This window comes from Geotrypetes seraphini, chromosome 9 (genome assembly GCF_902459505.1).
Source record: "Geotrypetes seraphini chromosome 9, aGeoSer1.1, whole genome shotgun sequence".
In the NCBI taxonomy this organism is placed as follows: domain Eukaryota; kingdom Metazoa; phylum Chordata; class Amphibia; order Gymnophiona; family Dermophiidae; genus Geotrypetes; species Geotrypetes seraphini.
In genome coordinates this window covers 161636586-161648590 of record NC_047092.1, presented here as the reverse complement: position 1 = coordinate 161648590, position 12005 = coordinate 161636586, and the positions used below count along the sequence as shown (strand labels likewise).

Genomic DNA, 12005 nt, shown 5'->3' with positions numbered 1-12005 from the left:
CTGAGGAGCTGGGATACTGGCACAGTGATGAGGTATTACATTACATTGGTGTCTTCTATCCCATCAATACCTTTCAGTTTAAGGCGGTTTACAACAAGAGTTGACCTGGGCATTCCCAGGGAGAATGCATGGTTAATAGATATAGTATGCGTCGGGATCTGAGGAGGGTTGATCAGGTTTAATTAGATCATTTGACAAATTTCTTGAATAGAAAAGTTTTAAGTTCTTTCCTGAATGTTTTGTAGTTGGGTGTCATAGTCAGCAGATTGGAGAGGTGACGGTCTAAAATGACACAGGGACAATTTTTCCCCGTCCCCATAGGAACTCAACTTTCCTGTCCTGTCCCCGCGAGTTTTGTCACTATCCCTGCCTCAGGAATGAGGGGGAGGGCTTTAAGTGTCTGAAATTCTGAGGCTTCCTACAAAGTCCTGACGGGTGGAGGGAAATATTCCATTAGTCTTGAAATAAAGTGGGATTGTACATCTTATTGTACAAAATTTCTTCTCTTGGAATTTCAGGTAAAGTATTGATCTGGTTTAAAAAGTTTCTATCCAAACCTTGGATTTCATACTTCAGAGTTTCTCAGGATTATCCACTTTCTCCCATTCTTTTTTAATATATACTCATGTCTTCAATTGGGGCTGCATTTTCTACTTACATTCAGGAAGAACATAATGACTGACACATCCACTAGTTGTCAAGCTTGAACCCCTCTTGGACTCCAAGCTCTACCGGGCAGGTTGGTCTATTAGGATTACCAAGGGTTCGGCCAAAGCCAGCATTCCTTCCTTTGAGGGTCGCCTGGCTCCCAAAAGAGCTTCTGTTCTTCACAGCTTACTATGCTGGAGCTCTCCTTTCCAATACTACTTCACTTAGGGTGAATGGACAGCTCCCAGCAGTCTTTGCAAGATCTTTATGCAAATGTTTCAAGTTTCAAGTTTATTAAAAGATTTTTTAAACCGCTTAATCAGGTTTCTAAGCGGTGTACAATATAAAATTACATAAAAACATATTAAAACGTAAAAACAAGGGATAGTGGATAAAATCCAAGTGTCATAATAAAGCACAGATAGAATGTTTGGACCTACTTCAAACAATAGGAAAGTGGGGAAGAACTACAATCGTTATAGAAAAGTGCAACATAAAAGGAAAGTACAATAGATTAGGGTAAAAAGTAACAGTTTACTTTAATTTTGTCCTTAAAAGGACAGTTGCTATCCAAAAGGCGTCCTGGAACAAGAATGTTTTTAGTTTTACTTTAAATTGTTTTAAATCAGAGTCACCACGCAAGTGGTTAGGTAGCGAATTCCAGAGAGTAGGTTGCAGTGACGGCAAAATTATTGGAGCGCAACGTATTAATCAATGCACTCCACATACCAATTCTCAGGCTCCCTCTGCAGGCTTGTGACAGGAACTTCATCCTATCACACCTCCATTAATGGATTGAACCTGAGTTTAATTTTACTTCCTAACCTTTTCCCATTTCTTATCACAAACACCTTTTACTATTTTGCAATTTATGAAAATGAAACATTTTATGTGAGTTAGCAAAAATCTTCTTTGATGTATTATTAATCTTGGTTCCCATACCTATAATTTAATTTCTCATCTACTCATTCTGTCTCAGCATAATTTGACCCTAACTATAACCACAAATATACTGAAAAATTCAGCTTTATTTTTCCTGGCAGTTACAATATGTCCTCAAATGTTGGAAAAAAAATCCATTATTCAGAATTAATACCAAGAGTTCCATAGCACTCTGCTGATTTTATTGAAAAAAAATAAAAGAACAACATGAACTGTTATGAGGGTTTATCTTCAAGAGAACAGTCTGTGTTCATGAAACACCGTTCACTTTTCTGCTCAAAATAAATAATTATGAAAACTAAGTGAACTTGAAACTCCCTGTAGATATCCCAAGCACTGACCTGAGACAGGAATACAAACCAGCTCTGACCTATGTCCTAAGTAACCCTGACTTAATATGGTCTTCAATTGACAGAGCCAGGCCAATTCTAAATAAATATTTCCTTTTCCACACATCAAAATTTAAAATGAACCTTTCAAAATCACACAGGTGGCACTCCCCCTGCATACACAAACTGAAATACCTTTTTAAAAAAGCCCTTTCTTTCCTACACCTTAAATAAGAAGTTACATTTACACACAAAGAGTCAACAAGTCTCAAATTAAAATAGATTTGAGCCACATGTTTCAGGGGCCTGTTTTTCTTCTCAGAGGTTTCTTCAATTTCAGCTCAGTTTCAAAAAGGTTTGGAACAAATGCTGTAGAAAATGCCATTAAAAATACTATTTGCCATGAACAGTCTCTTTCATCAATTAAATTCTTGTGGCCAAGAAAGAAAGGGGTCAAAATTACACCAGGGAAAATAGACACAAACTCATTTATACTTGTTTAAATTTGAGTCTTTGCTGGAAACCTACCTTTTTCACACAGCTTTTCATTTAAATAATACTTGAAATATTTTCATTATACCCAGACCTGGACCTATATGGACACAGGCACCACAAGTGTTTTGTGCTCTCTTGTCTGAATTGAATGAATGTGGTTCTTTCCTGACTTTAATGACGTTCTTTTCAAATACATTAAATTTTATAATGTAAACCAAATTGACCCATTCATGGAAAAAAAAGTGGTATATCAAACCTAAATAAACAATGTAATTGTGCATTTATATGCGTTGGTAAAAATATTTTATAAAGTATGCTTATAAGTGCCAATTCCACCCTGGCTTTGCCTATTCTCTACTCCAAGTAATGCCTATGCATGTAAGAGACCTATAGCCAGGCACTTACAGATGCACCCCTTAAAAACTGTTCTATAAGGATGCTGCCATCTGGATCTGGATTCACAAGACAAGGTTGATCCAGTCCTGGGTTTACCCCATCGAAATGCAGGGACTCGTAGTTCTGATTTTCCCATTGCATACCCTAAGAAAACAAGATTACAAGTCCCAGCATGCACTAGGGAAATCCAAGACTGGGATCAACCCTGTCCTGTGAATCTGGATCCAGCTAGCAGCCTTAGAGTAAGGGGGCATACACCTAGGCATAACATGTACTGGGATATGAGTGAGACTTCTACAGTAGTTATGTGCATTACTTACATTATACTTTATGCTATGTGTGCCCTTCTAGTATTTGGGTGCCTATAGTTATTATTATTATTTACTGACTTGATATACTGCATGTACATATTAAAGCAACCAATCAAAAAGGGAAAGAACATCAAAATGTATAAAGGGAAGTGATATCATACACTCAAGCACATGCACACTGTTAAAAAAAAAATCCTACGCTTATCAGTTCAATGTCACCCGCCCGTCCACCCGCCCTCACCCGATACTGCTAGACCAGCATGAAAAAAAGTAGGTCTTGAGTAATGACTTGAAAACAAGAGAATGATTCTTCCAATCTTATGAAATCAGGGAGAGCGTTCCAGAGGGAAGGTGCCAGAAAACATAAAGCAGGTCTATGGTAATGGCTCTTATATTCCGCCAACTCCCTAAGCGCCAGGTTCAAAGCAGATGACATAAAATAAAGTATGAATCTTGTAACAGAGTAATAGAAAACCTTAAAGCAGGGGTCCCCAAAATCCCTCATTGAGGGCCAAATCCAGTCGGGTTTTCAGGATTTCCCCAATGAATATGCACTGAAAGCAGTGCATGCACAGAGATCTCATGCATATTCATTGGGGAAATCCTGAAAACCCGACAGGAATTTTGGGGACCCCTGCCTTAAAGTAAAAATTTTCTGAATAGACGAGTCTTTTTTTTGTTCAGGGCCTGTCTGGGGCGGGCATTAACCAGTTAGTGCACAGATACCACGTGAGCCCTTACCACCCTACAAAATATCTGGCAATAAGTGCTCACAAAATAATGACTGTAAGCTAATGGCAACATTAGCACATGGCCATTAATACAAAAAGCAGCAGCAAAGAAACACCAAGTACCACAGGAAACCAGGGCAAATCCAAGAAGAAAAAAAACCTGTGAATACGATGTACTGTTTCCACATTAATACTCCAAATGGTGCAGATAGTAATAGTCCAAACACACATAATGATTGCCAGACATCCTACCTTTTGGATTTCTTCAGGTAGAGGATATATAGGAAGACGCTGGTCCATGATCTTAGGTTCTGTGGGGCTGTTTAGCATGGCCATGCACATTTATTGAAGAGCAACCACTCTTGGAACGAAAGAGTCTATAGATGTAAAATAAAATAAGGACATTGAAATTTCAGAAGTAGTAGGAGTGGTATGCATATATATACTTATTTATTTTAGTATTTATATACCACTTATAGCCTAAGCGGTTTTCATTCAGGTACTCAAGTGTTTTTTCCCTATCTGTCCCAGTGGGCTCACAATCTGACTAATATACTTGGGGCAATAGAGTGTTAAGTGACTTGACTTTAGTTGTCAACATCCTAAACACATCAGCATCAATACTGGCCTGCATCTCCTCCCTTTTTTCTCCTTTTCTATTCATGATGGAATTTCCTTTCATTTTCTACCATCCTTTAAATTATAAGGATATAAATTAGAGAATGCCGCAGGAACTCAATTTCTCCATCCCATCCCCAAGAGTTTTGTCGCTGTCCCTGTCCCATTCCTGTAAGCTCTGCCTTAACCACACAAGCCTCGAACACTTATGATTTTAAAGTGTTTGAGGCTTCTGCAGATGAGGACAGAGCATACATGAATGGGGCAGGAAAAGAACTCGTCGGGATGGGAAAATTTGTCCCCACAAACAACAAGGTTCTATATTATTAAAGGCAGATGAAAAACAGGCTCCCAAAATCCTGCTTTCTTTAAACAGGTTTAATCCTCTTGCTTTGGTAACAGCCATAATCTCACCATGTCCCCTGGTGGTAGAGCATTAAACAGTGTTTTTCAGGTTCTCAGTCTCAGTTACACTCTACTCATGGCTTAGAACAGTTGTCTTAATCTCAAACCCTTTGCAGGACCACATTTTGGATTTGTAGGTACTTGGAGGGCCTCAGTAAAAATAGTTAAAGAAATGACAATTTTGAATGAGGTAAAACTCTTTATAGTTTATAAATCTTTCCTTTTAGCTAAGTCTTAATAATAATATTGTAATTTATAGCTAAAGAGACATGATCAAGAAACTGTTTTATTTTACTTTTGTGATTATGATAAACATACCGGGCCTCAAAATAGTACCTGGCGGACTGCATGTGGCCCCCAGGCCGCAAGTTTGAGACCACTGGCTTAGAAGTATTGGAACCTACATTTTGATCTTAGCCAAAAGATTAAAAAGACCCACTAAAAGGGGCCAGCCAATAATGAATAATCTCCCCTTTCCCCTAAACTCCAGGCCCCCTTCCACATCTAATCTAATCTAATCCTTAGGTTTGTATACCGCATCATCTCCACGTTCGTAGAGCTCGACGCGGTTTACAGTAGGAGAAATAGGAAGGAACTACAACAGAGGGTTAGAGGTAGAAATGTGAAGAAAATTTAGAGGACTTGGGATGCCAAGATATAAGAGTTTCCTTGATTCCTAAGTTGGAGGGAGACTTACATTTTTTGAGAAAAGCCAGGTTTTCAGATATTTGCGGAATACTTGGAGAGAGCTCAAGTTCTGAAGAGAGGAGGTAAGGTTGTTCCAGAGCTCAGTGATTTTGAAGTGGAGGGAGGTACCTAGCTTTCCTGTGTGGGAAATGCCTTTTAGCGAGGGGAAGGATAGTTTTAATTTGTGGGAGGATCTGGTGGTATTAGGGTTTGAGGAATTCCAAGAAAGAGGAATAAAGGGCGGGAGGATACCATATAGGATTTTGAAAGTTAAACAGGCGCATTTATATCCTCACTCCCAGAGGCCCTCTGATCACATGCCTCACCCCTCCAGAAAACCTCCACACACACATCTAAACCCCCTTCTTGACAAGTTTACTCTTTGCAATAACAACCCTTCACCCTTCCACAGGCCTCCTCAGTACCTTTACAAATTCATGGTCTTGTGGTGAGGGGAAAAAGTGATTCTCATTTGTTCCTGCCCTGCTGGCACTGGGTTCAAAATACCTATACATGTCATGCTACTCCCACTAAGGATCACACTGCTATATAAGGCACAAGACTTTGAAGGAGAGGACAGGAGGAATATGATATAGAGGTCTTCGAGAGGAGGGGATGCATCTGCCAAGGAGGCATCATGAGTTTGGGGCAAATGTATGTCTGTCTCCTGGCCAGGAAAAAATAACACAAGCTGTAATTAGGTGTTTTACCTGCTTTTACATGCTTTCCATATCATTAGTACTGTACACACTCTACAGTAACAAATTAACAGGTGTTATGGTGATACAACATGTTCAGGGGTAAAGAACATGTATTATGACCATAATACAACTTAATAACTACCCTCCCAGTTTGTTTCTTCTCACTAGTAGTCAGTGTGTGGAGCGCATGGATAGCTTATATTCAATATGGATAGCTCAAATTCAACAAACCATTCCTACCCTAAAGCACAACCAGCACACTCTCAGCTCTAAGCTCCCCCACCAACTAATCCTAGCTTCCACTTGACTCCCCCCAAACATCCCCCATCCATTAAGTCCAACCACTGCAAATTTCTCACTCAAGGACCCAACTTTCTAATCCACCCCCAGACTGTACTCCCTACCTATCAATCCACCCTATTCAAGCTCCCAACCTACTACTCTGTACCCACTTCTTTAGCCTACTAACGAAACTTCCAAAACACTAACCCATCTCAACTGAAGTGCCTCCCAGTTGTTAATCAAACTACTCATTAATCATAGCATCCAATTAAGCTTCCACCAACTCAACCCCCAATCAAATCCTCACCATCCCTCTGCCCCTGAAGTCCCCATGCACCACCCCCGCTCATGAGTCCAGCCACAAATGCACACCTACTAAATGTTCCCAGCCACTGTTTAAGCCTCTTACCCTCCCTCTTCTGGTAAGACACACCAAACTCATGCCCCTACTAATCCACTCAACCCACCCACATATTAAACCAATCACTATTGAAGCCTTCCCCATCCAGCCACTAATCTCTAGTCAACTACATTTTATCCATTAATAATTCACAATCAAGCTCTTCCAGTTCAGCTGGGAATGAAGTTAGTAAGTGGTGGATATTCTTTTGGTCTGGCTGGAGACCCATGTTAATTTTACTGTGGATGATGGAGGTGTTGATTGGTGATAGTTTAGCTTGACTTCGAAACCATTAAAATCTTATTACTTGTGGAGTGGATGTTTTGGTTGGGAATGCTTAAGTACAGGATGGATTGAGATGACCGGATTTTATTTCCATTGTTTTATATGGAAGTAAAGACCAGATATCTCTGTCCATCCTCCTTATTTTCATTGCTTTCAATGGAAGAAAACCCCAAATATCTTAATCCATCCTCTTTTTTTCTGGAGCCATATGGTAACCAAAGAAATGTTGGGCTTGTTATAAGGAGTATAGGTGATAATTTGGTTGGGCTGCTGAGCTTATGCTAATGTATGATAAGAGAACAAGATCTAAAGAGCCAATCTGCCAGAAAACCCCAAATTAGAATGGGAAACATCAGAGAGTGATCCAGAAACATCAATTTTCAATAAGACTGAAAACTAAAAAGTACTTTTTTCATCTTTAGGTTTACAAGTACTGCTGTCGCAAATTCAGGCCGGGATACCTTGATGACTCGGTTACTGTAATGACTGGGCTACACAGGAGTGAGAAGGAGGGATTCGAAATGTGGATAAATTCCTCAACAGTCACACAAAAAAGGTTCATGGTGCTCTTGTCTCGTTCTGCAGTGGCCACGTCCCAACTGAGCTAGAAGCAGGAGGCAACTGCCAGGCCAAAGAAGAATACTTAATAATCTCCGAGTTTCAGCTCCAGTTCCTTTAGCTAAGCCAGTCAGGGACCAATGCAGAAAATTCCCTAAGGGTGAACGCACTGGCGTGGGAGATGGGTGGGGCGCCGACACCTCTCCTCTTCCCCCGTCCCCCTACCTCTTCAAATCTTCGCCGCCAGCGAGCACAAGCCCTTACCCGCCGCTCGCGCCGGAATCACACCCCTCCCTCTGACGTCACTTCCTCCGGGAAGTGACGTCAAAGGGAAAGATGATTGTTCGGGGGAGCGCGCTTCTTTCTTGCTGCGTGGATTGTACCTGCCCGAACGATCCACAGAGTTGTTGCGGGTGTTAGCTTGCGCGCAGAAAAAACAAACAAACAGAGTGTAGTTTTTACAAAGTGTATGCTTTAGAGGACCCGTAGTCTTATTTTGAGTTTATGATAATGACGCATTTTGCACAGTGTGATGGGTTGGGGGGGGGGGGGGAGACTACTGTCATTATGCCATTTCAATTCCCGTGAAGAGTCAACGCGGGTAATCTAGTCCGACCTGTCCAGAATTATATTTTGGTTTTGTATTATGCAATATTGTATGCCAGTGCCTCTCAATCTCTGTGCCATGGCACAGTCGCGCACCCCGAAGAGATTCCAGAATAAAAATTTCCTTCATAGATATACAATAGAATTGATGACACGTATGTCCCGTATGCAAGAGTCTGTCAATGTTATGAGCGTCTGTGTGTGTAACCACCCAGACAAGCATCATTCTTTGACATGATTGGTCCGTGAAAAAACTAAGGGCGAGTAATTTTAGTTTTATTTGTTATGCAGTATAAATAATGTAATCATACATCCAGTTTTTAGATCCCCTGTCCCATTGTCCCCATGCACAGCTTCAGGACACCGAAATGTCCCGTTTTCATAGACAGCATCCCGAAGCTGTGCATGGGGACAACGGGATAGACAATCCCTTCACCTCCCTGCCGCGCCAAAGCCAGCCTGTCTATCTGTCTACTTCCCTCCAGCTCCAAAGTATGGCCTACCGCTGATTCAAAACACCCCCCCCCCCAGTCCGCCGCCGCTGCTCACTGCAACTGAAGGAAAGGAAGGGCCAGGCGCCGGCCCACAAGGCTTCTTCCTGACGTCAATTCTGACATCAGAGAGGAAGTTCCTGCCCAGCAAACAACTTGTACAAGGCTCATATTTAAGTGAAGAAAAACAAGAACTGAATTGTGCCGACAGTTTTGGTTTGGGTATGTATACAGAAAGCCATGCTTACCACAAAACCTTGTTCCTACATATGCTGCATATGAAATTTGCAAGCTTGCATGCAGTTAGCCTCTTGAATGCTGTGGTATTACACTTGTGGCTCTACCATGAGCCTTTCTGCATTGGCCCTCAGCTCATCTAAAAGGCCGATGCTCAGATCTCTGGTGCTGTAAGGAACAGAGCTGGAAAATACCACAAGAACAATGTCAAAAAAAATCTTCCCAATTCTCAACGCTAATAGTATGCAAATCATACATGTGTAGTATGCAAATCATACATGCGCATTTAGCATTGAGAATTGGGAGGTTAAGGGGGAGAAACGTATGTCTATACGCACAAGAATTTTGCTGTAAGTGCAACTTTTGTGCACATGGTTAGGGGAAGAAAATGCAGTTGGCCACCTTGTGGTGTGCAGGAGGACCCTTTTCTATCCAGCTGGTCTAGAAGGGCACATTCATCTCTTGAGCCAGCTCCTCCACCTCCTGAGACCATCCCCAGAGAGCTTTCACCGAGAAGCCCTCATCCTTCAGTAGAGGGACAATTACCCTGGCTGTCAGGCTGGTGCCGAATATACCCACCCTGGGCATAGTTTTCTGAAGGTCAGAAAACTATCCTAATGGTGTCAATGTTCTTGTAGCAGCATAGTTTTTTCAAGGGTGCTGATTCTGAGCATTGGGTGGGAATAACTAAGCAGCTAATTTAAATGTTATTTGTGCTGGTTTTCAGCACCCGTGCTGCTTCCTGCACTCAAGCCACAGCCTAATGCTGGCGCTAATCCAGCGCTAATTGCCTCTAGCACTGGTATTAGGTTCTGAACATTGGACAGCTAGTCTGCACATTTTAATGCATACAATTTAGGGATGAAGAGGATCCTGCTGAAGACCTCAATAAGTTTAAGTTTATTTAGGACTTGATGAATCGTCAACCAAATCTCAGCAATTTGCAAAGTTATAAAGGAAATGAGAAAGGAACGCCAATTAAAATAGGATAGAACACAGGTACTCAAAGAAATATTACAATTATACCACAACAGTCAGTATAGTAAAAAGGTATCAGAGAGTTACAATGTATAAAACTACATTAGAGTTATCATACTAAATTGGAAAATTCAAATTCAGCTCCTAGTTCTAAATGTAATTGTTTCTTTTTTATTTATTTATAAGTTTTCAAATTACATACCAAGATTAAACTTGTACAGAAAGCAATTTAAAACATGAAAATAGGTAAATGGAGAATAAGAAACATAAGTTATTGCTTAAATTAACTCAAGTCCTCAAATACTCAATAAGATCCAAAATGTAAATCAAGCGGACATAAAAAGAAAATAACATATCAAGGAACTAAAGTCGTTTAACTGAGTTTAAGGCATCAATCATTACTCCACATAGCCCTCATACTTTTTCCTTGTCCAGTCGTGATAACGATATGAATGTTGTCAGTTGGAATGGCTCGAAGAAAACATATTTTTGCAAATTATAATATATTATACATTTGTAAGGGTGACGTAGGTAAAAAGTCACCCCTAAAGCTATTGCACCAGGCTTTAGCTGAAGAAATTCTCATCTACGTCTTTGTGTATCTCGTGCCAAGTCCGGAAACATTTGTATTTTAAGACCCAGAAATTCCTTTTGTGTATTTTTAAAGAAAAGTCTTAGAAGCCAGTTTTTATCAGGCAGTCACTAGCAATGTTGCAAGAGTATCTCCAATAGGGATGAAATGTTAATTGATTCTTGATTTTTTTCCTGCTGCTGGTTCTGTACTTTACTTGGCAAATAGTAAACTTGGGTGAATGGAGGCAAAGAAGCCTCAGGAACTCCCAATATCTCCATCAAATATCGTTTTAACATTTCCCTAGAGGTTACCAATGTGACCCTAGGGAAATTGATCAAAGATTATTGTTCCTTGAGTTTTCAAGAGTCTCTAATTTTCTTCTTAGATTAGTGTTGTCTTTCATTAGTGTCTCTTGTATTTGTCTTGAAGATTTTAATTCTTGTTTTATACTCTCTAAAGAAGATTTAGAGTCACCAAACTCATGTTTCAGTTGGTTAATTTCTTTATCTTGTTCTTTTATTTTTCCATCAATCTGTGAGAACTGAGGATTAACAGTTTTTATCAGATTGGCTACTAGATCCTACAAAGCATCCAATGTAACTTCTCGGGGGTTTTCAATAATAGGACATTGCAAATTTAAATTATAAATAGATTGCTCACCCACTGGCCCTACTCCTTCTTGTTCATTCTCCTGGACAGGACCAGTCCCAGTTGTTGTTATATCCTCATCCATGTTCAAGCCCCCTTATAATATCTGAGGGCTTGAATCCATGCTCACTTCGCCGTTCTCCTTAGCCTCCAGGGGAGATTGAACACCGACTTCCGGTAGCTCCTCCACTTGCTGGGAGCTTGAGGATGTAGGGGGGGGCTCTCACGTTGGGACTTAATGTTGTGTCTAAGCTCTGAGAGAGCATCTCCATGCTGCTTCTTTGGAGTGCCTCTAGCAGGGGAGTCGCCGACGAAACAGTAACACCTTGCATGCGCCTTATTAGTTCCTCAATATTACCAAAGACAGCTGTACTGGAGCACCGCAAGGCTCCAGCGGCACTCTTTCCTCTCCTCTTCGGCATTTCCAGGCACTTGGTGTAAGAGGAATCGTCGAAAAAAAGGCAACTATCAGAACAAACACGCTTCAAGAGGCGTGTGCTCAGTTAAACAATCTGGCAGCCATGTTGGATCTCCATGTAAAAAAAAAAAATTGTTTCTATTTATAAATAATACTGACTGTGTTTGCTGATATTGCGAAACTAAACAGCACTAACCCAAATTGAAAGCAAGAGTAAAAAGGTGTATTTTCAGATTTATTTTAAATTGTTTCAGGGAAGATTCAG

At 40.6% G+C, this 12005-nt stretch overlaps 1 protein-coding gene across 8 annotated transcripts in view; it reads right to left on the bottom strand.

Annotated features, from left to right (window-relative positions):
* The window catches only part of LEKR1 (leucine, glutamate and lysine rich 1), a 149086-nt gene that overhangs the window by 127463 nt on the left and 9618 nt on the right, over nt 1-12005 (bottom strand). For 3 of the 8 annotated variants that reach the window (XM_033958179.1, XM_033958185.1, XM_033958187.1), the window contains exons 1-2: nt 7692-8004; nt 4105-4229 (exon numbers count right to left, since the gene is read on the bottom strand). In XM_033958179.1, the coding sequence (XP_033814070.1) occupies nt 4105-4194 (90 nt within the window). In that variant the 5' untranslated portion in view covers nt 4195-4229; nt 7692-8004. The other 5 variants (XM_033958180.1, XM_033958183.1, XM_033958181.1 and 2 more) reach the window with 5 other exon arrangements.